Consider the following 27925-nt stretch of genomic DNA (forward strand, 5'->3'; position numbering starts at 1 on the left):
GGTATCCTGTCCACAATTACAAAATCATCTAGTAAACCTGACCCATGTTTCATATCACAAAGCAAACTTGCTTCTCTATATCAATTTTTTGTCAACAGATGAATACTATAAGATAACATTCATTAAACTGTTCTAAATAGTTACCATTATCTACTTCCTGAGAGTTGACCCACAATTCAAACAATTAGTTTTGAAAAACTGAAAAATAAATATTTCTCAAGGCAAAATGAATACCCTTTTATAGGAATGCATTTAGTATAATTCAGCAATACCTTTGGGATATGGAACCTTCAATTAGAACTGAAGAAAGACTGAGCCTTATAACAAAGGCATAAAACCAGATAATGGGAAAATAGAATTTAAGTTCTTTATACAAATGAACTTAGCTAGCAATTTGCTATAGAAGAAAAGGAAAAACTGGGCTTTAATGTAGCCATGGCAACTTCCTATCTTCACAAATCTCTGAACTTAAATATCCAAATGTTTCTCTTCTTCAGACTCTGTAGTCTTTATAATATACATAATGAGTTACAGGAAACAAGTGCACTTTGTTCTTAAGCTTTAGCATTGTAAAAATTCATCTGAAAGATAGTGGATTTTAAATCTTCTTCCCCATGTTTCCTCGGTATACTTAAGCTGACTTTTTAGATAAGCAACATAAAAGAACACAGAACATTCAGATTGCTTCTGTTGGATGGATAGAATGGAGCATCCCCTCCTATATATATCAGAGAACAGTGCATATACTTTTATTGTGTCAACTCTATTGTGCACCATCCCTAACCATTTACACCTTGGATAACTGAGAATTTGGTAAGGAGATACTGCATCTGATTTATTGCTGACTCTCCAGTGTCTACAACAGTGCCTGCCAAAAAGCAGTTGTTCAATAATGTTTCTTAAGAGATGAAAAACAGATGAAGCTAAGGAATAACGAACTTTTTTACCAAGAAAAAAGTAGCTTTTGCCCTAAAAGTCTCCATATAAAAGTATGTCTAGAAACAATTTCTATTTTTAGATTAAAGAAATGTCAAGTTATAATGAGTATCCACAGGTATTAAAAATATTCTAATATTTGGGAAGCCCTAAAACTTCTTTCTCTTAATTAATATCCTGGACTGTAAAGTTTCATGCTGCCAGCCAGAGTAGAATTATACATATATTGTATGTATAATTTGAAACATAAAATGTTTTAGGACTTTGACTCTCCCTCAGGCAAAATCTACATGGGGAGCCAATAAGAAAAATGAAATAGACTGTGAAGAAAAATTGAAAAAGCACAAAGGACATATGTTGAATGAAAATTCCACATCTTGGGGCACCTGTGTGTCTCAGTTGGTTAAGTGTCTGACTCTTGATTTCAGTTCAGGTCATGATCTCACAGTTGGTGAGATTGAGCCACGCTGTCAGTGCAGAGCCTGCCTCAGATTCTCTCTCTCTCTCTCTCTCTCTCTCTCTCTCTCTCTCTCTCTCTCTCAAAATAAATAAACTTAAGAAAATAATTTTAATAAAATTCCCCATCTTAAAATGTTTTAATTTTTTTAAAAAGGTCTTCTGAACCAACTCCACCTACACACACAAAAAAGCCTTAACTGTCAAATTACACTCTGTCAATGAAAAATAATTTTTTATGTTTCAATTTTTACAAATCTTATGAAATGAGATTACAAATGAAAGCATATGACCAATGCAGCAGGCCCTCAGCAAATATTTATGGAAAGACGGAATGGAAGCATAAATGAAAGAGTAGATAAATGATAATCTCTAATGAGGGCTGACATTGAACTTGTAGGACTCATTCATTCAAATCATTTAAAAGAGCCTTTATATAATACATTTCCTTGAGATGTCAGTTTTCATTCCTGGTGACATTTCATTAACATTATCTGCTGAACTTTTATAATATTCAATTATAATTTATTTTGCTTTAATATATAAAAGATTCAGTTGCCTTTAAAACTCAAACAAGATACAAAAATGACCTTCTAAAATAGTTTTACCTTTAAAAAACAACTGGAAATAAAATAGTGAATTATGAGTTAGTCCTTACCTCCTAAGAATATGACCATATATACAAATGTTCACCATAAAAAATGGGAATCATTTAATGACAATGCATATACTGTTCATAACAATAGTTTGTATATGGCTTATTTACTCTATTTTAAGGAAGAAAAGTAAGATAGTTTACCTACATGTTATCTTTTTTTTTTTAATTTTTTTTTAACGTTTATTTATTTTTGAGACAGAGAGAGACAGAGCATGAATGGGGGAGGGTCAGAGAGAGGGAGACACAGAATCTGAAACAGGCTCCAGGCTCTGAGCTGTCAGCACAGAGCCTGATGCGGGACTTGAACTCATGGACCACGAGATCATGACCTGAGCTGAAGTCGGCCGCTTAACCGACTGAGCCACCCAGGCGCCCCTACATGTTATCTGTTTACAACCGCCCACCCACATTATAAATATTTATTGAAGACTTATGTTCCAGTGCCTATGCTAGGTTCCAGAGCAAGCAACAGCCCTAAAACCATTAAAACTCAAGTTGAAATATTGATTTCTTGAAGTACAATTTTCCTGCTCTTATTTTAGAAGAAAAAATTCCCAGTATCTTGATATGGGAAATTATGTAAGTACACCAATAATTATGTAATGCAAGTTTTCTAAGCTTGAAAATAATTTTTCAGAGTTTATTATTTTTTCAATGTATTCAAAAAGGAAACAGAGGAGAGGGAAAGACAGGGAAGAGAGACAATAAAAGTAAGAGGGTTTATGGCATTAAAATTCTCAAAGAATGAACATGGAATTAAGTTGGTCAATTTTTTAGTGATATAATTAGCTTAATATGTTTAAAAATTTTTATACAGATGCATATAAAAAAACAAAAGTCTCTACTTAAATCAATACTGCCATTATAATTATTCAGCCAAAATCCCGACATGGCCAACAGCAGTAACCATTGTCTCAGTGGTAAAGCTAAAATGTGGCTTCAAAGAACAGCTATGTTTTTAAATTGTTGCCTACAAAGTGAACCATTTTCTGTTTTGCCAGTGGATACTTTGTTGTACAATTGTGATATGTCTCCTTTTTAACCATCAGACAATAAGAAAAAAATTCTGTAAAACTCTGGGGGCGTATCTGTTTCTCTTTATTTTGTTCTGTGTTACTTATTGGCAGTTACTTAGGAAGAAAAAAAGTCATTTTCATCACTATTCCATATGCTATCATCCAATACAAATTATAGAAAGACACATTTGTGAGTCATTATTTTGCACGCATTTGTTTAATTACTCCTACACTGGAGGTACAAGGCTAGGTACTACTCAACCAATCAAATGCACTAATAATATGACCACAAAAGTAAGTGGAACCCAGACCCTAATAATATAATCTCATAATCTAGTAAGGAAATAATAATCCAGTCATCTCCATCTAATAAGAGTGTAATCTAATAATCTAATGTCTAACACTTTTATGTTCAGTAAGGGGAAAAAAAAGAAATGCAAACAAATGATTAAAACACAGAGAAGGGACCAAGAAAGAATCCAGGAAAAGTTTCCCAGCACAGAGGTTTTGGGGCTGAGATCATTCCAAGGGCCATGAGACTCAAGAGGTCTGGTTCCTGTGATAATACAATCTTTACTAAAGCAGTAACATCAGATTATCATTTACAATGGCTATGGTAATTAAGAACTCTAACCTGACTTATCTGCCTCTTATTCTACATTCACAAATTGCAGATACATAATTTGTATTTCCAAGTATATTTTTTTCATAAAGTAACAGCATTGGCCAGCAGCTTCAGACATCTGTATTCTCCTGACAGTCACATTTCTCATTGTAATGTACCGGCATTTTGTTTCATCCTTTGCAAGTATGGTTAGTGTGAATCTCACACTAGTTACTATTAGTAGATTGATGAAATTAATTTTCTAACTGAAAAGCTGAAGACCAAAGTAGTGACAGCCCTGCTGAGAAACAAAATCACTACAGTACCCTTTTGTTAAAATTATTTCATCTCATCTCTACACATGAATGCAGTGTGGATTACTAGACAAACTGTTGAACCTTAAGACAAAACCTGGGTTCTAATGTCACCCCATCATTTATTAACTGTGTGATCTCTGGCTGATGGGTCTCACATACCCTTACATAAAAAAATGGAAAATGGGACTTACTTCCCAGCCAAACTCACAAGGTCATTATTTTGTTTTTAATGTTTATTCTTAAGCGAGAGACAGAGACAGAGCATGAGTGGGGAAGGGGAGGAGAGAGAGAGAGGGAGACACAGAATCTGAAGGTGGCTCCAGGCTCCAAGCTATCAGCACAGAGCCTGATGCGGGGCTTGAACTCATGAACCGCGGGATCATAACCTCAGCTGAAGTCAGATGCTTAACCAACTGAGCCACACAGGCGGCCCTCTCACAAGGTCATTATTAACAAAATAAACAATGAATAAGAAAAGGCTTTGGAAACCATGAAGCACTAAGATATAAGATATTATTACTACCTTATTATCCTGCAAACAATCTACGCCAAACAGTCCATTAGTGAAAGTATCATAATCATTTCCAAAGACATAAGAAAAAAAATCAATATTACAATGAAGAAAGGAAAAATTTCTACATCTTCTATTGTGCTTCTCATACTGACAATTTCTTCCTACAGATCGGGAGAAATAAAATTTGAACTTGTTCACTACTATAAGAACTCTCCTTTCCAAAACTTCCAGAACAAATCTAGTTCAAATGTGGTTGTTTCTGGCATATGGCTACGTATATAATGAAATGAGGTCAGAAAAGAGTTTCTAATTAAACAAAGATATAAATTTAAGAAAACAGAGGGTAATTTCAAAATAAAAAGTGGCATTATTAGGTTAACATCCCTCAAAAGAAGAGTTCATCTTAAGTATTTTTAACCCTCTAGTTAACATAAGGCTATAGGCCTCTCTGCTGGAGAAAGTCAATTTAAGTGATTAATTGGCAGAAGTGATGCTTTCTTAGTTCTCAACTGAATGATTTATGGGAACATGCAGAAATGTATTTGTACTTTGTACCTAGGTTTTTTTTCTTCATTTGGGGAAGAAAGAGGCAGTAGATTTCAATTTTAGTTGTATTAGGAACCCTTCCATGTGCTCCCATATCAGCTCTACAATGAATTATAACCATCTGTCTACTTGTGCTTCCCCTTCCAGACTAGAACCTTCAGAAGGGAAGAAAACATGTCCAGGTCATTTTTTCACCCTCTAGCTATTACCCCAATAACTGGAACACAGAAGGTGCTCATTAATTTACTGAATAAATTAAGGAAAATACTATAGATATATTAGATTGACTTTTCTTTAAAGTCTAATGTTCCTTTGGATTATACTCAAATTTAATCTTTGAAATTTAGTAATATAGTCAACATGTATTCTGTATAATAGATTTATGCATGTTAAAGCAGCTGAATATTGAAACTGGTAAATTAAACAGATGGAAATGCTTAAATTATATGTAGAGAAGATGAATATATACATTTATTAATATAATTCATTTATACATTCATTCAAAACATTTCTGGAAAATCTACTACATTCTAATCACCATGCTCAGGAACTGGGGATAGAAAGTCAGGCAGGCCTTAAGCTCTCAAGGAGATGACTACCTGGTGAGGCCAAGAATCAAGTAAATATTCTGATAGAGGTGTGTGCTGGGAGCATGGAATGACTGTGGAGGGCAGTCAGGTACAAGTGGAGGCGAGGGGTTATATGGAAGGTTTCACAGAGAGGTGATGCTTGAACTGAGGATTGACCAAACAGCAAGAGTAACTAAAACAAAGAAACAGGCATTCCAGGCAGAGAGAAGATGAGGTACCCAGAGCTCTATTGACAGAGGGAAGGCTGCATGCAGAATGGCATAAGATGATGAGAAACACAGAGAAAGAGAAGAGAAATCCCAGATTGTGGAGGGTCCTATGGGTCAATGATTTATCAGGAATCTTCAGTGAAGAAGGAGGTATATTAGATTCTCTCTTCAAGGGACTCAGAGTCTACTTGAAATAGATTAGGAATAATAGCCAAAAGGTCCAGTTTAAAGCAAAACAACAACAAAAAAGGACTCAGCCACACACACAAAAAAATAATCTTGCCATTTGCAAACAATATGAATGGACCTAGAAGGTATTAAGCTAAGTGAAGTAAGCCACATAAAGACAAATAATTATATGATTTCACTTGTATGTGGAATCTGAAAAACAAAATAAATGAATAACAACAACAACAACAAACAAACAGACTCATAGATAAAGACAATAAACCAGTGGTTGCCAAAGGGGAGGGGAGTGGGGCAATGGGTGAAATAAGAGAAAGGGATTAAGAGGTAAAAACTTCCAGTTATAAAATATGTAAGTTGCAGAGATGAATAGTACAGCGTAAGGAATATAGTCAATAATATTGCAATAACTACTATGGCAACAGATGATAACTACACTTATTGTGGTGAACATTTTGTTATGTACATAACTCTTGAATCACCTGTTGTACATGTTGTACACCTGAAATGAATATAACATATGTTAACTATACATCAACTAAAAATAAAAAAAAAAAAAACTTTTCCTTAAAAAGTGGAATTTTAGATTAGCTAACAGATGAAGTAATGAAAAAAGAAAAACAAAGACATTTTTAATTCAAGGCAACTTAGTACTTATCCACACTTCGCGATTCAGTTTTTAGATAAAATCACATCTCGGGGCCCTTGGCTGGCTCAGTCAATAGAGCATGCAACTCTTGAGCTTAGTGTTATGAGTTTGAGACCAATGGTGGGGGTAGAGATTAAACTCTTAAAATAAAAGTCACATGTCTTAAAGGATAACAGGAAAATTAGGTATGACTGTTAACTGTAAATTGTTTATAATTTTAAAAAACAATTTTTTTAACTTAAAAACATGTTTCTCTCTCTCTGTAGAGACTGCATTTCCAAATATATTTATCTCTCTCATAGAAACACCCATCTTAGAGCAAGTCAACATGCCAATATGAATGTCAATACTGGGCAGAGATGAAAGAAATAACAGTATTTACAAAATCATCATTCAGAAGACCACTATTGCTGGGAGGCAAAAAGCCCCAGAATGAGGAGTGCAGGCATGCTCTAGTTGCAGGAAGAGTTCACCCACAGTCCAACTGATGGAGTATACATCTAAAAGCAGTGTGGTATTTTAAAACACAGCACATATCAAAACTACAACCTAATTTTGGATTGCTTATTTTTATGTGATAAAGACATGAGTATCCACTTAAAAGATGGAATATCTAAGTGCCTGTTTTCCTCATGTAATAAAGTTACTTTTTCATTTTTAGTGACTAATGGGATGTAAGTTATTTTCAGGGAAAAAGAAAACAGTGAAACGTTAATCTGAATGTCAGTAAAGAATGACAATCTACAGGTACATCCATGGCAAATTAGACTTAATCGCTTCCAAATACTGAAAAATTCAAGTCACTTTATACAAAGGAGACTATGGAGAGAAACATGAATGTCAATGGGAAATCTGGCTAAATCCCACTACTTCTAGTTCATTTCATAATTTGTTTCTAAATTTTGTCTCTTGGGAACCCGAGGAACCACAGGCTAACTCATTTAATTGTAATTGAACAGTATTATTTATTTGTAACCATTTAATTTTTCTCCTCTAAGAGAAAAAAGCAAGCCATCATCTTTGAAAGGCTCTTCTTTTTCCCTATAACTAATTATGAAAGAGAATGACAAATATAATAAACAAAATTCCCAGGTATAAACAAGTAAAGATGGGAAGTAAAAGAAAAATTCTAGAAGCATATTCACTGTGTTTAATATAACTTCAGCCTTCTAAAGACTTGATTTCTCAGCCTGTCCAATGTCTGGGCCAAGGATAGGCATAACAAGGACAAAGTCATCAAAACATATTGAGTTAATTGTAAACTAAAAAAAAAATTATATGTAAGATAATAATAATTAGTTAATCAATCATGGTATTTTATGGGTATTAATTATGGTATCGTTTTTTCCTTTGGACTAATTGTTCTTCTCTTTTTTTCTTTTATGTTCTATTTTATTATAGTCAGCATCATGCTGCTATTCCCGCAAGTACTGAACAAGCATGGGATGTGAATATCACACTCCTAAATAAATGAATTGCTCAATTTCCTGTGACCATCTATACATCCTCCATCTTCAGAAAGTGTATCAGTATTCTATCATAGAGGAGATAGTGGTCTGTTTTCCAATATGCATGACATCTCTGGACAAGACAATTGTGACACCAGCACTTATTTCCATGAAGAAAAACTTTGTGGTTTTATGGCATTCATCATTTGACAAATGCACCTATTTTCCTTATCAATCAGCTCTTACTGAACTTACTCGCAGTGACTGTGGAATCCTTAAGGGCCCATTAAATTTCTGAAGAAGAAAGCTAAGATGAAGGACATGCCACTCCGAATTCATGTGCTACTTGGCCTCGCTATCACTACACTAGTACAAGCTGTAGATAAAAAAGCGGATTGCCCACAATTATGTACATGTGAAATCAGGCCTTGGTTTACACCCAGATCCATTTATATGGAAGCATCTACAGTGGATTGTAATGATTTAGGTCTTTCGAGTTTCCCAGCCAGATTGCCTGCTGACACACAGATTCTGCTCCTACAGACTAACAATATTGCAAAAATTGAATATTCCATAGACTTTCCAGTAAACCTTACTGGCCTGGACTTATCTCAAAACAATTTATCCTCAGTCACCAATATTAATGTAAAAAAGATGCCTCAGCTTCTTTCTGTGTATTTAGAGGAAAACAAACTAACTGAGCTGCCTGAAAAATGTCTGTCTGGACTGAGCAACTTACAAGAACTCTATATTAATCACAACTTGCTTTCTACAATTTCACCCGGAGCCTTTATTGGCCTACATAATCTTCTTCGACTTCATCTCAACTCAAATAGATTGCAGATGATCAACAGTAAGTGGTTTGATGCTCTTCCCAATCTGGAGATTCTGATGATTGGGGAAAATCCAATCATCAGAATCAAAGACATGAACTTTAAGCCGCTTATCAATCTTCGCAGCCTGGTTATAGCTGGTATAAACCTCACGGAAATACCAGATAATGCCTTGGTTGGACTTGAAAACTTAGAAAGCATCTCTTTTTACGACAACAGGCTTATTAAAGTGCCCCATGTTGCTCTCCAAAAAGCTATAAACCTCAAATTCCTGGATCTAAATAAAAATCCCATTAATAGAATACGGAGGGGTGATTTCAGCAATATGCTACACTTAAAAGAGTTGGGAATAAATAATATGCCTGAGCTGATTTCCATCGACAGTCTTGCGGTGGATAACCTGCCAGATTTAAGAAAAATAGAAGCTACAAACAACCCCAGGTTGTCTTACATTCACCCAAATGCATTTTTCAGACTACCCAAGCTGGAATCACTCATGCTTAACAGCAATGCCCTTAGTGCCCTGTACCATGGAACAATTGAGTCTCTGCCAAACCTCAAGGAGATCAGCATACACAGCAATCCTATCAGGTGTGATTGTGTCATCCGCTGGATTAATATGAACAAAACTAACATTCGATTTATGGAGCCAGACTCACTGTTTTGTGTGGACCCACCTGAATTTCAAGGACAAAATGTTCGGCAGGTGCATTTCAGAGAAATGATGGAAATATGTCTCCCTCTTATAGCTCCTGAGAGCTTTCCTTCTAATCTGGATTTAGACACTGGGAGCTATGTTTCCTTGCATTGTAGAGCTACTGCAGAGCCACAGCCTGAAATCTACTGGATAACACCTTCTGGTCAAAAACTCTTACCTAATACTCTGAAGGACAAGTTCTATGTCCATTCTGAAGGCACACTAGATATAAATGACATAACCCCAACAGAAGGGGGTTTATATACTTGTATAGCAACTAACCTTGTTGGTGCTGACTTGAAGTCTGTTATGATCAAAGTGGATGGTTCTTTTCCCCAGGATAACAATGAATCCTTAAATATTAAAATAAAAGATGTTCAGGCCAATTCAGTTCTGGTGTCTTGGAAAGCAAGTTCTAAAATTCTCAAATCCAGTGTTAAGTGGACAGCCTTTGTCAAGACTGAAAATGCTCATGCTGCCCAAAGTGCTCGAATACCATCTGATGTCAAGGTATATAATCTTACTCATCTGAACCCATCAACTGAGTATAAAATTTGTATTGATATCCCCACCATCTATCAAAAAACCAGAAAACAATGTGTAAATGTCACCACAAAAGGTTTGGACCCTGATCAAAAAGAATATGAAAAGAGTAACACCACCACATTTATGGCCTGCCTTGGAGGCTTTCTGGGGATTATTGGTGTCATATATCTTTTCAGTTGCCTCTCCCAAGACATGAACTGTGATGGTGGACATAGCTATGTGAGGAATTACTTACAGAAACCAACCTTTGCATTCAGTGAGCTTTATCCTCCTCTAATCAACCTCTGGGAAGCAGGCAAAGAAAAAAGTACAGCACTGGAAGTGAAAGCAACTGTTATAGGTGTGCCAACAAATATGTCCTAAAAACAACTAAGTAAACCTACTTCAAAGAAAATCTTAAGACTGCACCTATGCTTGAAAAAAGACAAAAGCAGAGAAATATTACTTTCTAGAAAGAAGTTTAAGCTTCACCAATGCTGCTCCTGACCAAGGGAAATATGTACAAGTTCAGCATTTTAATTACCTGGCTTCAAAGGGTACTGTGGCAACCAAATAAAATAATTCCATTTTCTAGAACTTTCATGTAACTTTTATGTCTGGACTACAGTTAAAGTGGACAAAAACATTTCTGTATTTTTTTTAAGTATATAAGAGTAGTTGAACTGAGCAATACCTCCTCCTGTGTTGTATTACACATATTAGCCACGAGTTTTTGCAGTGACTAGATAACTTGAATTGACACGTGGTGTAATAAAATGGACAAATTCTGTAGAGTAGACACAGTGAGTATGTGGGTCTCTTTTATAAGAAAAAAAATACATTTTGGATTAAAATCAATTGCTTTTGTCTTGTTTTTGTTTCTAAATAAAGAATAATTTCTGGGAAATGTCATCTGATCAAGTGTCATTTAAATGACAGCATTTTTTAAAACTGTTTTTCTATAATGAAATTTGGAATGCTAAGACACTTTTATTGGGTTCTGTAATTACATATTTGTAATGTACAAGAATGAATTTAGGACATTTTATCTGTATTGAAAGGCAATAACAACAACAACAACAACAACAACAACAACAACACTCTATTTAACCCTTTATTGACAGAAACAAATCCTCAGGGATATCATGCAATCACTTAAATACTTTCTTAACAAGCAACTTTTGGAGTGGATTTAATTGTTAAGTTCACATAATGTAAATCCAATATCTGAGGAACTGAAAATTTTATTTTAATAATTAGTAGTACCTCAACTGTAAGCTGCTTGCTTTGCAGAAAATATTGCCAAATTTTGGCAGGACTTAGGATTTAGGTCTAATTTTCAAATCTCTGATTCTGAATATTTAGTGTGCTTCACTGCAGTAAGAAGAAAATGATATAACAATTTGCTGTGTTTCAAATCTAACAACCAAACACATTGCACAAGAACCCAAAAGAGGGAGGTTTATATACTTGCATAGCAACTTACCTGGTTGGTGCTGACTTGAAATCTGCTATGATCAGAGTGAAGGGTCCCCAGGATGACCATAAGTTTTAGAATTTTAGAAGACTAGGATATTCCAAGAGTAGGATTTTAAAATTTTACTTTAAACATATTAGATATTTGGTAGAGTATGCTTATCATGTTCAATTTTATAAAATTCTCCCTTTTATTTTGTTCACCATCATACAAAAATGACATAAATCAGATGATTCCAGAGTGTAACAAAATTTAAGAGGATAGTTTTGATAATAAACAGAAAAAGCTTCAAAGACTAATTTAGAGTAAAGGGAAAAGATTTAGTTCTCTATGACTATATTTAAGACACCTAAAAAACACAGCTTAAAAAAATCACTGAAGTGCCAAAAACATTACTAATCACTTAAAGATCTAAAATAGGAAATATAAAGATTTCACTTGGAGAAAATAACCAAAGTATTTCAGGGTTTTAAGTCATATTTCCAAACAAAGACCCACAGTCCTAAAAAATAAATGCATTTGTGTACAAAAAGAATATCCTGAAACAATAAAAACCTTCTAAGATAATAAGCCATACTTTTTATAGGCAAATCGCTTACCTCTACAAAGCAATAAGGCTTCCATGTTAATTGCTGCTTTGCCTGTTCATAATGAAGTGTTTAACTTTTCTTACAATAGCTTGCTGCATGTTATCAACATGTCACTGGTCTGTGAACATTTCCAGCCCGTAGCCATATCAATTTATTTGTTAATGCAGACATTTGCTTTTATGATAGCCTTGACAGTTTCTAATTAAATCCTGCTGTTTTTGACAAAGTGGAAGGTAATTGTTATGAACTCTTTAAAACAAAAGGACAAACTGTGTTAATTTTAACACATAAATAAATATAAAACTTGCTAATTCAATGTGTTTCCCAAACACAAATTTTACAATCTGATGAATCACTATCAGACAGAGGCTGACATTAGAATTTATCAGGAAGGCATGCTCATACATCATGAGATGTTTCAGCACCATGGACAGAGCTTTTTAGAGCCAGGCTATTTGTCAAAAATATAGGAGCTGAAATATGACCTATTAGGAGGCAGGTATTGCATAGGTCAGCAAGAACTTTCTCAGGTATCTTGTATGTTTCTTTTAAACCTATCTGCCCGAAGAACTATAACAAACATAGCAGAAAGCTTAAAATGCATTTCAAGCTACATTTTTCTTAGAAAAATTGTAGCAAATAAGCACTCTGAATAGTTACCTAACAGTGGACAATGAAATGAAGTATTTTTGTTACAGCCAAATAAATACAGATGCTCAAAGAAAATCATGATCCTATTTACTTCCTTAAAATTTAATCTAAATTGCCAATGAGAGTAAAAAGACATTTGCTTCAATAACAAGAACAGCATTTCCTTCTAAACCTCACATAAAATTAAGCACTAGTCAGAATACTCAAAGCATGTAACTTACACTTTGGTGATACTATATGGATGCAATGGCAAACTTTACCTATAACAAATAAAACTCTAAAGTTTATATCTCTGTGAATGTCAACGGATCTTCTCACCTTGCATGGAGAAAAACACTTTTTCACAAAAATATTTAAAAATTTTTAAAATTTGATTTGAGAGACAGCACATGTGCACAAGCAGGGTAGGGGCAAAAGAAGAGAAAGAGAGAGAGAGAATCTCAAGCAGGCTTCAGGCCCAGCACAGAGCCCAATGCGGAGCTCAGTCCCATGACCCTGGGATCTTGACCTGAGCCGAAAGTGTAAGCCGGATGCTCAGTTGACTGAGCCACCCAGGCAACCCTTTACAAGAATGATTTTAAAATAATTATATGCTTTATAACTTATACTATGTAATAAAACTTACATATACTATGTAATAAAACTTATACTATGTAATAAAATTCAAATCTTCTGAAGATAAGCATGCCCCGTTGAATACAAGTGACGTATGAAAACAATGCAGAGCAAAATGTGTCTTTGTTAGCAAAGGTAATCAACAATATGCTGCCAGTCATGTGCTGACAATTTTGCCTAGAAAGAAATGAAATTCATTTATGGTGTCTCTATCTATCTTTTGATACTTGTTTTAATTCTTAAAATTTTATTTTAATTAGATAAAAGGTTTTTAAGCAAAATTACATATCAGCAAGCATAAGTTTAAAATTATAATTCCTTAGTCTATTTGTTAAACTGTAATTTTTTTGGTTACCCTCTATAAATATTTACTGTATGGCTATTCGTCACTGGAAAAACAGAAGTGAACAGGACATATTTCCCACCACTTAAGAGACTTATATTCTACTGGATTACATACTGGTTATATATCACTGCTTTCAGAAGTATGTGTTAATTAGGTTACCTAGTAAGAGTCCCAGTTTCAATCTATACTTTCACAGAATAACAATACTCAAAATATCATGTTTTATTCTTGCTCTAAAAGGTTTTACTTATTATACTTTGATATGAGAATTTAATTCAAATTTATTATAGGCTTTAATGCACACACACACACACACACACACCAGCCTGAATCTATATCTAAATTGGTTAAATCAAGAGTCATGTCTACCAACTATGAGCAAAAAATTTAAAATTTTATAGATTATTCTTTCATATGAAAAAATCAGAAGAGATATGTCATTAACTAATAAAGCTAACAATAAAAACAATGAAAGGTTTAAAACTATGTGTTTGCTAAAGCAAGGGAAAATTCCAATGAAATACCTCACAGCTGCCACAAGTGTCAGGAAAAAAAATCTCATTGTATATATCACTATTAAACAAAATCTTCAGCTTCATCCCAATGTTGGCAGTTTAGGAGATATGTAATAATGAACAGTGATTAAATTGCGGTTGCATTTTCTTTGATCCAATCTCCCTGCTCTCTCTCTCTCTCTCTCTCTCTCTCTCTCTCTCCCTTTCTCTAATACTCTCCTTCCCACACAAAAAAATATAATAAATAAGTATACTTCCCAACAAAGTATAATAAATTAGTAAAGGTTTTTTTAAGTGTATAGTTGCCAGATACGTTTACTATATCAAGCATCCCAAATGGTCATAAACTACAATGATCTCTTCCACCACATTCTCAGATGGTAATATTCTCACCCTTAGTTCTACAGTCCCTATTCTATATCATTTTACCCTGACTAATACATTGTTAACTAGGTCATTGCTTGGGATCATGGCAGTATGTTAGTGGAATGAAAGAACCATGCCTAGAATCAAAATGCACTAATCAGCACCGTGGAGCTCTGGAAAAAAAAACTGATTCCAGTTTCAACACAATAGTGGCTGCTTCTGTGTGTTCATTTGTAAAATGAGGGCTCTATCTATTATTAAGGGTGACTACCACTTTGATTTATCTTATTCCTCTGAAGCAAGGGAAAAATAAAAACACCATTTGTACACAGGAATAAAATGACAAAATCAGAGTTAATTCTGAAAGTCATAATCCATATATCCAGTCCTAAGAAAAATCATTAATAGATAAATGTTTAAAAAAGAATATTGCAGTGAAATATAGATTATTTCCAAAATCTATCCTAAACATTTTATTAATTATATAACAAAGGTGCCCTTGAATTGAGTAGTAAGCATTCAGTAGGCTTAGGTAAGAAGATCATATGAACCAGAACACAATTCATTTTTATTCCTACTGAAAATAGACAGGCCCACAGAGATTTGAATTTACTATTCTGATTCACTTTAAAGCTATCTTTGAAATTAGCCATACAGTCAATACCAACTAAGGGGTTAGATACATCACAGATATATCAATACAACTTTCTCTTAAGAGCAAACTGAGGTATTCAAATAAGTAATAAATTCAGAGAAAATACTATATATGATTTCAAAATAATTGCAGAGTGGCCCAAAGTAACAAAGCATAGCACAGAGAGTTATGGTTGACCTTGGCAAGTCTTTCAGAAGAATGAACTATAACGGAATTTGAAGACCTCATGGCATTTTGTGTGTTTATATTTATCTTTTCCGACTCTAATATATCATTAAAAAAACTAATAGTACTATGTGACCAATGTAAGGAAAATCCAGCTTCTCATTAAAACATATGGTTCAGTGTCTGAAGTTATTGATTCAAAATCCAATTGCAATATCCATTTATAATGTTTATTAGCCACTGGAACAAATAGTGGAGTAAGCTTAGGACATAAATTGACCATCCTAATCCTAGCATTGAGAGCATGAGAGTATAATAATAATAATAATAATAATAATAATAATAATAAATCTCTCTGTCATTTGTGGTACCAGATTCAGGGCTGGTAAAGACAAATAGTTCTTAAACCATGAGAGTTGCCACTATTAAAGCAATATGGTCAAACACACCAAAGGAGTTCTGCAAAAGAATACTTTATAAAGATGAAATTTATTATTAGAATTCAGACCAAAGTTGGATAGCTCTGGCAAACATCCTTTTAAAATTTTTTTTTTCAACGTTTATTCATTTTTGGGACAGAGAGAGACAGAGCATGAATGGGGGAGGGGCAGAGAGAGAGGGAGACACAGAATCGGAAACAGGCTCCAGGCTCTGAGCCATCAGCCCAGAGCCTGACGCGGGGCTCGAACTCACGGACCGCGAGATCGTGACCTGGCTGAAGTCGGACGCTTAACCGACTGCGCCACCCAGGCACCCCCATCCTTTTAATAATAGTTTCAGAGACCAGTCACATATTCAATAAAGAATAAGAGAACGTGTCTCCAAGAGAAGTTTAAGTCATCTAGGGTCCCTTTTCCTGTTTACTAGTCAATTAATCAATAAACCAACATTCCGTTATATAATTTTCATATTAAATTATTTATTTTACCAGAGATTAAAATACATTTACAAACAGAATGCATGAATTTATATAACTATGAAATTTTAACTATCCAATTCAAACCTTTGAGCTTAAAACTCCTTCAAACAAGGGTTATGATATAGAAAAGGAATAAAAATAGAAGAAAACATTTCTTTCTATGAACAAAATCTTTATCTATAAAAATATATAACAACAGATTGCACTGAAAAGAGGAACTACATCAAAAACAACTGTGTGATGATGAGGGCATTTAGGGTTTCTGTCCAATGGATTATTTGTGTCTCAGTACAGGCTCAGTCCGAAAGTGATAATATAATGCTTGAGATATTTTTCTGGCACATAAAATGCTTAGCAATTAATATATTATTAACATATTATTATAGTTGAATAAATATGCATTAATATATACTTGAATAGCAAGATGAAAATTAGGAAGGAATAAGAGAAATATTTACTGAATGCTGAGCATGTGCCCAACTAACAATTTGCTAGGGTCCTAAGAAATCTACTCCGATTCTTAAGGAGAAAGGATATGGAAAAAAATGAACATTTACCATCTTAGTATGTCAGGTATACTAATGAATATGCTTACTCCCTCTCTTGTCTGTGTGTGTGTCTGTGTGTCTGTGTGTGTATATATATTTATATACAATATATATAAATTCAATTTTTATGAAATTTCCAGTAGTACAGTATTCACACTCTCATTTTATAGAACGGCCTCAGAGAAGTTGAGTAATTTTCCTTCCTAAGAGAACAATATAATAACAGAGCAGAAAAACCAAATATACAACATCATGGCAAATAATAACATTCAGGTACTTTTTAGGCATGCACAACCCACAAAAATAACTATCAGATAATATTTTGGGGGAGGAACAACCCATCAATAATATGCCAGATTCATTAATTATGCCTATTATCTTCTATCTATCTCCATCAACATGTTTCTTTATAACATTTTAACTCAGTTTTGCACGAGGAATTAAATATAAAGGGACCCTATCTGTCAACTTCCAGTTAGTATTTACCCAAGACAGAAAAATGAGCACTCGTTTATCAACAGTAACAGCGACAAAAACCTGCACATATTCTTACAAATAAAAGTTTTAAAGTAAGTATATTCACGAAGTACTCACTGGATGCAAAGCACTTTTAGGGACTTTTAAAAGACTTTCTTGTGATTGTTCCCATGCATCCATTTCACAGTCCCAACGTATAAAGCTCTTGTTTTTCAATCCCATCACAGAAAAGTACAAGATGGTCAACTACCTGTTTAACCCTCTTTCTGACTCCCAGATGATAATATCATATACAGTAACTCTGACCTTGGAAGGAGAATCCTGCTTTAAAAGTAAGGATTGAGGGAGAAACATTTTTCTTTCGCTGCTTTGCCATCATCCCCATCCTTGCCAGTACTGGAGCACTACCGCCATCATCTTAAGAGACTCAGCAGTCAGTGTGCTCTGACAGAGTTAATCTTTGTTGGATCGCATGTCTTGTGTCATAAACCTTGGCTTCTGAGGAGTAAATTTATGAAATGGAATTTGTGTATTGGTTCTGAGGAATTCTAATAAATGAATTTCACTCTAGGAGAACGGAATTATTTAAGAGAGGTTAGATGACACAGTTTGTTGAAAAATGGGACAACAAAAAAAAGTTTGACACTGTCAAACTTATCAATGTAATAAAGATGTACAGATGCCTATTTGGAAGTTCATCATACATACTTTCCAGGAGAAGAAGCAAGGTAGTTTGGTAAAACAAACAAACAAAACGAACACATCCACAGGTTAATAAGTTTCTATGTAATTAAACTGGCATGAAGAAATAATTTTAAGTGTAAAGAACGTTCTCAGTATTCAGTGAATACTAAATTTTACTTGCAAATATTTGAAAGTCACTATGGTAAACCATGTTCTAATGCCAAATGATATGCCCACCTTGATTATTTTTTAATGAATCATTGGTATGGTAGAATTCCTTCTGAGAAATAAGATTTGGAAAATAATACAGCAAAGTTACTGAACAGAAAAGCAAGAAGTGGCCCATGTTTTCATTCATCCATTTTATCTATGCACTCTTCATTTACTGAGGATCTACTAAGTGCTAGACACATTATTAACTACTAGAGATTCAATATTGACTGTGATAGACAAATTCCCTGACCTGACAACATTTATCATCTATAGGTAGGTGACAACAAGTAAATCTAGCAAATGCAGTGCAGGTTAATAAAAACAGTATAGGCATGAGGATAGCTTACATGTATTTGGGGGATATAGGTTATTATAAAGGGCCTCAGAAAGGATTCTGACAACTAAGACTATCTTTACACGATCTTCCAATTAAAGAGCAGAGGAATGCTGAAATAAACTAGGGATAGTGTAGAGATGACAATAAGCTAAAGGATTTGAATAGCATCAGAGTGCTGTGTAACTAGGAGAAAGTCTTCAGGAAGGAAAAAAGCTAGAGTTGGCCTCAGAAACAAAACTGGAAAGATGGGTAGAAATCAAACCTTATTTGTTTCTAACAAATATTTTGGCAGACACCACTATCCAAGAGAAAATGACAAGGTCAAATTTAAAACACCAGGACTAATTTATAAGGCTACAAATACTAGTTCTCCATCTTTCAATCTTGTCTCCCTCTGTAGCCAAACCCTAATCTCCCATCGTATCCCTAGTCATCCATAGCTGAACATATGAGAAGTGGAAAATAAAAAAGGAAAGGGAATTAAGCACACTATGTACCCCACCCTCTCAGTCAGGTCTTCCCTAGTCTGAAACACCATGCGCGCGCGCGCGCGCACACACACACACACTCAAGACCCTCACAAGCATACACTCAGACACACAACCTTCATGCTCAGTTTTAGGAGAGTTCATAATTTGCACATTATTTTCATTTCAGATATTTTGAAAAATACATCTCCCATGAAATCACAGAGGGTGAAAATATTACTGCAGCTCTCCACTCTCTCCCCAAAAGGCAAATAAATGAAAGAGACTGTAGGTATTCTGAGAAGTTTGTACATAAAAACCCAAACGTAATATAAAATTAAGGTCTATGTCTTTGAATTTAAGACTAATCTACTTCAATTTTCATTGCCAATTGCATTTCTCTTTCAGAAATTTCACGAATATTTTACATAAACTTTAATAAGTATATAAGTACAAAAATAGATACAGGAAAACCAGGGGAAAAAAATAATGTGTCTCATTTACATGGACTATGCTTTCTACAATACCAGACACAGTTCTAATGAGATCTCACAGGTATCACTTTCTTCAGATAATAGAAAAAAAGAAATTGTCCTGTATCATTTATATCTAAGTGAGACCTTGAACTCAAATTAAAATAGGAAAGAGTATTTGTAGAAATACTGATTCACACAAATAGGATACTCATTCTAGGTGTTCTCTACTTTCTCACCACTATACTCTCTCAAGAAGAAAGGTTTCACTAAGATTGTTAAAATGAGGAAGTGCCTGGGTGGCTCAGTGGGTTAAGCACCTGACTTCGGCTCGGGTCATGATTTCCCGGTTTACTGGCTGGAGCCCCGTGTCGGGCTTTGTGCTGACAGCTCAGAGGCTGGAGCCTGCTTTAGATTCTGTGCCTCCCCCTCTCTCTCTGTCCCTCTCCCGCTCATGTTCTCTCTCTCTCTCTCTCTCTCTCTCTCTCTCTCTATCTCTCTCTCACACAACCCCTCTCTCTCTCAAAAATAAATAAAATAAAAACATTATTTTAAAAAAAGATTGTTTAATATGAGTATAATATAGGTTTGCAGAGTAAAGAAGTACATTGTAGCAAATAATTTAAGGGTCAGTTTTGAGGATGTACTTAAAAATTAATAAAGGAGATAAGCATTAAGAGACATAATAAACATAATAGAACATAATAAACAATAAAAGATAAACATTAGCATAAAAATTTGTAGACACTTCTATCAAGTTTTCTCAATAATGTTTTGAGAGAACTGTGATATAATGACCATTAAATCAGTCATTTCTCAATTCTTCAATATCTTGTTGAATACACTGTTGTATATTTTCACCTGAAACCAAGAGGGCAATTCCAAACAGAAAATAAACTGGGTAAAAGCACATCTACTTTCTGAAGATACTTAAAATGGCAGTATCTGAGTATGCTCAGAAAGACTTCTACAATGTCATGATGCTAGCTGTTAATTTGTGAAGAGAATGTCAACTAACGATGGCGGATGCGTTTGTTTCATTTCACCCTGGTATAGACAATGGAGAAGGGTCAGAGAGCTTTTACACAAAATGATTACATTTTGAAATAAGCGTAACAAGAGAGTGGCCTTTATTTTATTGATAAGAGTAACTCTGCCCCAGTACTTGGCTGCAGGATTCAGGTCTACTGTTGTTCAGTGTGAATACTTAAAACACCAGGTAAGAATATGTAGATCATATTAAGGCTGTCATTTCATTCTTGAAAAAACAAGTTAGGTTTTAACTTCACAGAAGCCAGAATATATAAAGTATTAGAAAGTCTGATATCAGGAGCCCAAGACTTGGAACTGAAATTAAAACCTTCAGCTTATGAGGATGCTATAAAATTTTACTCATTACACATCTGTAAAGTATGTCTTAAGATATGACATTTTCATACCCATTATATCTGGCATTTGAATATATTATCCATAACTACTCTGTGATGTCAGGAAAACTGTGCTAACCTACCTTGATGAATTAATTATTGGTCACGAGGAAGGAAATATCAAATAAAATTACCATCAGACAAAGTTTCAAACCTGTTCAATCTTCCCATTGCTCCAAAGTGAGCACTGTCAAATATCTGTGGATGCCTTTCCCAGGGGCAAGAGACTTATCGATAAAGATTTTTGCTGTATTGGGAAAAGATAACCCTGTGTTCTTTAAATAATCTGGCTACAGAAGAGTTTTAATGTTAAACCTCTCCTCAGGGCGCCTGGGTGTCTGAGTCGGTTAAGCGTCCGACTTCGGGTCAGGTCATGATCTCACGGTTCGTGGGGTTTAGCCCCACATCAGGCTCTGTGATGACAGCTCAGAGCCTGGAGCCTGCTTTGAATCCCATGTCTCTCTCTCTCTGTTCCCTTCCCCCACTCATGCTGTCTCTCTGTCTCTCAAAAATAAATATACTTAAAAAAAATTAAAAAAAACCCACAAACCTCTCCTAAAGTCTCCTTGACTTAAAATCCCCAGATTATCATCAAGATGTCACATTACTCTTTTAAAACACAATGTTTTAAAATATAATTGTATATTATTTTATCTTAATACATTTTATTGAACATCATTATACAATATCAAGAAAATACAGAAAAGAGAGCTTCACGTTCTCTATGGTCCCCATATACACTCTTTCAAAGCCTACGATTTTGCCTTCCACAAATTCTGTATTATCCTGGACTTTACTACCTTCACTCTTAGTCCAGGCTAGAGCTTTCCAGACTTTAAAAGTGGCAGATGTCCAATTTCAGAATGAAAGAAGACTTCAGTGCTCACCCGACTATCTCACCAAGCCCCTGTATCTCCCAACAACATGGTTAACTGATATTACCATCCTCTACTGGATCAGTCCCTTATATGTCAATCTATTACATTTTTGAAAACTCTACAAGTAAACAGATTGTTCCATTCATGTTAAACTGAGCATTTCCTTCTTTCCAATCTACACCAGTTTTATTTCAGGGAACAAAAAGAAAAACAAATAAATGTATAATATATATACCATAGAGCACCTCTACAAGACCACTATGCCATCATGTCCCTATGTCTTTGCTCCAAACTGAAGGAATTCATGTCCTTAAAGCAATTCAGGTCACTCTTCTCTGGAAGTGATTCAAGCCATTTGAGTCTCAAAATATAGGACTGAAAACAGAATGTAACCCTCTAGGTGTGCTAAAATCTAATCTCTTTATTTGGTTGGAGAGCAATTTAATCAAATTCTTGCACTATTTTCAAATGAAAACAGCCAATTCTAGGCAGATGAGGGTCATTATATTTGATGCCAAATCTTGTGGTTAGCAGCATCACCAATACCATCATCACCAGCAGTTAATAAATACTAAGTCCTAGAATACATATACATTTGTTTAACCCCTATGAGGAAGATTCTTTCCATAGCATATTTATATTACAGGTGAGAAAAGTTCATTTTAGAAAGTTTAAGCAACTTACCAAGACTTCACTAGTTAGTTTTTATGTGTAGTGATGAAATGGACTTGGACTTTATGTAAAACTAAACTGACTGGTTTTGTTAGCTTACTAACACTTATAGTAAACCTTGGAATTTATCACATGAACTAATATGACCTCTTAGGTAAATGTCACTCAGCAGATAGTAGGAGTGGGTCTTATGGCAACTTAATTAGCACCAGCAGTTATCATGAGAGCAGCTACTCAAAAAGAAAACTAATACAAACTCTTTCCATTTGTCCTGGTTATTTTATTGCTTAACTTAATAACAGTAGTCAATCCCCACCATGAGTTAACAGGATGCAGAGGAGGAGAGTATAGATTAGAATAACTAAAGCTTGTTTTCATTTAGCGATTTGGCTTCTAAATTTATTTTAAACTGTACTCCACATTAAAATAAATTTGATACATTGCAACACACACACACACACACACACACACAATTTAAGTTTCATGAAAACTCTGGGCAATGTAAACTCATATTATCTATTCTATTTTTTTAATGCTGGATGATCTATTAATTGATTTCATTAACTACTAATAAGTCATGATCTGCAATTTGAAAAACATTGAGCACCTACTAGTACAATCATGGTCAGAAATGAAGCAAGACTCAAGAAATGGCTGTGCAAGTGCCATTTAGCATCTCTTCTTTTGTCTGAATCAGTTCAAAGCTTAATACTGTTTCTCTTTACTCCAGGAGAAAAAGGGAAAGTAAAAGAGAGGAATAGATGACAAGAGCAGGTAGTAAAGTGGTACCACATGAAGGAATAGAAGAGGGTGAGCTTGATACGTATATACTGAGGCTTAGGAGAGCTGAATAACTTGCCCAAAAGAAATTATTGGATTTCATACCCTAATCTGTAGGACTCCAAAATTCCTAATTTTTTAATAGCTTAGAGAATGGACTACAGGAATACAATCAACATCTCTAGAATGCATCCATCTAAAGGTACCATACTAAAAACTTCTCAAAGGATAGAAGAAATCTTATAATAATTAAATCAGTAGATTTTCTTGTTATATATTTCTAAGCAAGAACCTCCATTGGTAGATTCCATGGCTTTCAACTAGGAATGTTTTCCTGAGTTTCATTTAAAGAAAGGAGCAGTGAATAAGCTGTCACACAGCCTTCTTCCCTATGTCTCTGTGACTCTATGCCCAAATCTCCTTCTGCTCTCTCTTGTAAAGGCACCAGTCATCGGACTAATTCCAGTAGGACCTCATCTTAATCTATTAAATCTACAAAGACCCTACTTCAAAATAAGGTCATATTCACAGGTAATGGGGTTAGGACTTGACTATGTCTTTTCAACCCACTACAAGCAGAAAGAAATGCATAAATCTAGGATGTCAACCATAGAGATCCAGTCGAATTGGAATATTGTGAAGATGGCTCAGTTCAAGTGCTAATAGCAGCAGAGTATGGATGGAATGGTGTCAAACTCCCTCCATCTCAGTTCTTTGAAAATATTTACAATGGTATAACAAAGATGCGAGCACATATAAAGTAAAATTAATTTTCAAGAAGAATTTGTTCTTTGTTCAATTTATAATAATTATCATTCTGGAAGAGCCATTTAGATGTCTTCAAAAAAATTTTTTTCGGGGCGCCTGGGTGGCTCAGTCGGTTAAGCGGCCGACTTCGGCTCAGGTCATGATCTCGGGGTCCGTGAGTTCGAGCCCCGCCTTGGGCTCTGTGCTGACACCTCAGAGCCTGGAGCCTGTTTCAGATTCTGTGTCTCCCTCTCTCTCTCTGACCCTCCCCCGTTCATGCTCTGTCTCAAAAATAAATAAACGTTAAAAAAATTAAAAAAAAATTTCTGTTTGAAGTAAAGAATTTCTTAATAAGTGTTTATTTAGTTGCTTTCAACTCATTTCACCATTTCCTAATCATAGCAAAAAAAAAAAAAGATGTCAAGCCAGAATTACAATTTTCCATTATGCAAAATAAAACTTACACAGAACACTGGCATATTGCTTTATACACTTAGGAAGATCAGTTTTTTTCTACTTCCCACCTTCAGACATATTGCTCAAAGTAAGAAAAGGCGAATGTAATCAAGCTTGGTACGCCAAGAAGCCAAGCAAATGATAGGGAAAAAAAAAAAATAATCTGATTTGAGCGATAAATACATTAAATCGCCACTTCAGTGTTATGAATGATAAAAAGCACAGAGTCAAAAGCAGTTCAGTTTTTATTTTAAGTTTTTTATTTTGAGCAAGTGAACAGGGGAGGGGCTGAGCGACAGGGAGAGAAAGAATCCCAAGCAGACTTCATGCTGCCAACGCAGAGCACTATATGAGGCTCAATCCCATGAACTGTGAAATCATGAACTGAGCCACAATCAAGAGTCAGACACTTAACCGACTGAGCCACCCAAGCGTCCCCAGTTCAGTGTTCTTAAAACAAGGAGTAATTCAACAGGTTTACCACAAAATAGAAAACAGTGTTGAATTTTTGTGAGACCTTTAGTACGAATGAGTTAAGAAATTATACTTAAAATCTCACTTTGAAATACAATTGGAAAACAGATTCACTACACTTTTGTATAAAGTAACCTTAAAACAGAAAAAGTTAGCTCATTCATTCTTCTCAGTATATTTGGAGGATATGGATAATGTCACATTGCCTAGAGTAATCTTGATGCCTTTGTTCTACTGCAGGAAACAAGATCCCTCCAGCTAAAGGTTTTCCTCTGCTTTTGTCTGTTCGGCACTAACACAACTAGGGTGACGGTCTCATAAAATAACTGAAGGCACTCAGTCTGTCCAATGACTTGGCATCCCTCCAGCACTGGCACTTTGTGCCTTACATTAACTCCTGGGGCCACAGCACCAAAGTAAGAAGGAAACAGTGTGCCTCCCTGTTTAGTTGTGGTAGCTATTTTTTATGACACAGGCAATATAATTCATTGTTTCTTATTTAACTGCTTAACCCATCTTAAATTTTAATTGCCACCCACAAACAAACAAATGGCGTAACTGGTTCCAAGTTATGTGTAATTTATAGAAACAACCCTGCAAAATGACTTACAAAAAATGAAAACGGTCCTGTGAAAAAAGTAGAACACAGCTAAAAAAGATTAGATATCAGGTTCTCCCAACATGTACTCCTCTTATTTTAATTCATCTCATATTCCATTCTTACAAACCAAAAAGTATAGTGAGTTGCTTTGCCAATGAAGAATGCCAGAAATTTTGTGGTCACTTGCCTGAAATAGCTTAGCATTTGTTCATCTTCAAATAATATAGCTTCCTTGTAAAACCCTTTGAGGCAAAAGAGACCTGCTTGTATATATATCCTAGGAAGAAAAATTACTGAACGTTATGATACATTCAAATACCACAAATACAACAGGAAAAAACACTGCTAAATATTTTTCAGTTAGCATCATTTTTAAAAATTTCTCTACTTAACCCTTTATTTAAGTCTTTTTAGCTACTGTGAGGCTAAATGACCAAACCAATGAATAATATGTCCATTTGGTGTCAAGTATGTCAGCAACAGATAAACCAAGGACAAAATGAAATTTTCATCTTTGCCCTATTTACATTGTACAGTGAAGAAACGCTATTGGATATGAGCTAACAAAAAACTAAATGAAGACAGAGTTTTACTCCTCCATGAATCTCAGTGGCACCCTTCCCCAAATGCAAAAACTCTCAATGGTTTTCTGAATAGGTAATAAACTAATAAAACAATGGCCAGAGACTGGAATAAGTTGATATTTCTTTGTCCAATAGTATTTACTAAGAAATTAAAATGTTAAGGGCTTCAGGACATACAAAGATGGACCAGATATGCACCTTTCCTGCAAGGGTGGAGACAAGTATACATGGTAGGGAAAACTATGCAGGAGGAAAGAGAGATAAGAAGTGTTTTAGCAGTTAAGTACCTTCCAGATATATTTTGTGAAAATTCAAGATAATAGTCATTAACCTGATTCTAATATGCAGCTTAATTATATCCCCTATCTAGAAAGTTCTTTTTACAATAGAAGACATATAAGTCTCTTTAAAATAAAAATAGCAAAAAATAATAATAAATAAATAAATAAATAAATAAATAAATAAATAAATAAATAAATAAAATAAAAATAGCAATAAATCTCCATTTTCTAAAATAGAAAAAAAATTTTCTCTGAATTAAAAACCTATTTTGAGCTAGGGAAGGAAACACCTATTAAGATATATTCACCGGCTGAAAATGTGGTTCACCTCACAATTGCCTAGGGGAGGAGGAACTAGGGTAATTCTTTCCCTGATAAGATCACCTTGTGCTGTTGACATAACTACTTTTTCAAACACTGAAACTCTAATTTTATTTCCACAGTGTCTCATCTATGAAATCCATCACAATTTTATTTCCATTCCCTAACTATGTTGTTTTCTTGGAGTACAATGAACAGGAGTGGGGAAAAAAGGAAAGTGGACTAGAAAAGAAAGAGGAGAGACATAAACAGAGCCAATAAATCCCTAACATTTGAGACATGAGACTAAAGAGTGAGGTAAGAAAAAAGGTACAAACAGAATTGAAGCAAGAGATGGTGGCGGTGGGGGAGGGGGGGGCGGGGAGACAGACTGAGATGCAGGGGCATTGAAGAGAACAAAGCTCTCTGTGTCCACTGGAACGAAGTGTTAGTTCATTTGTCGTCATTAAATGTTAGGTTGTGTCTATTATCCCTTGCTCTCTACTGCCCTTTAAAAACTCGGTTGGCAAAGGCAGATATGACATGAAGTGGCAATGACCTGGCTAACACCAACATTTTGGACAGGACCATATATTCCTGAGACCAGGTGAGTCAATACTACATATTTTCTACCTGCACATTCAACCTTCAGGGTTCTGAAAAGTGATGAAATTCAGCGTGACAGCTATGTACCTTTCAAAAATACTATACTTCACTTAATTTGTGTTCTGTTGAACAAACTTAATAAAAATTTGCAACACAAATAATGAAAAAGCTAAGAAATATAGTTGGGCAGGGGTTAAATAAGTTAAGAAGGCCAAGGCATTTTGGCCAGACGGCTTTTTGCAATTTTGGAAATGTCTGAACTTCTCACAAATGTCACAGGGTATAAGAATTGAAAACATTTCCATCTGCCTTAACTAAAAGAACTATTGCTTCTCATTTATTCTAATGGCCGTCCACACTATTCTCCAAGTTATTAAGATTATTCGGCTGCTTGAGAAGAAAAATGGTCTCTTTTTCACCTAAAAGGGTAAATTCTA

At 34.8% G+C, this 27925-nt stretch overlaps 2 protein-coding genes across 7 annotated transcripts in view; one reads left to right on the forward strand and one right to left on the reverse strand.

The window, feature by feature from the left end:
- Positions 1–27925, reverse strand: part of IMMP2L (inner mitochondrial membrane peptidase subunit 2) — an 891621-nt gene that overhangs the window by 447365 nt on the left and 416331 nt on the right. The gene's annotated exons all lie outside the window — the stretch shown is intronic.
- Positions 8154–10974, forward strand: LRRN3 (leucine rich repeat neuronal 3). Its single transcript, XM_047849144.1, has one exon. It carries the CDS (start codon positions 8442–8444, stop codon positions 10566–10568), a length of 2127 nt encoding a protein of 708 aa, XP_047705100.1. The 5' UTR covers positions 8154–8441; the 3' UTR covers positions 10569–10974.

The sequence above is a fragment of the Prionailurus viverrinus genome, chromosome A2 (genome assembly GCF_022837055.1).
Source record: "Prionailurus viverrinus isolate Anna chromosome A2, UM_Priviv_1.0, whole genome shotgun sequence".
In the NCBI taxonomy this organism is placed as follows: Eukaryota; Metazoa; Chordata; class Mammalia; order Carnivora; family Felidae; genus Prionailurus; species Prionailurus viverrinus.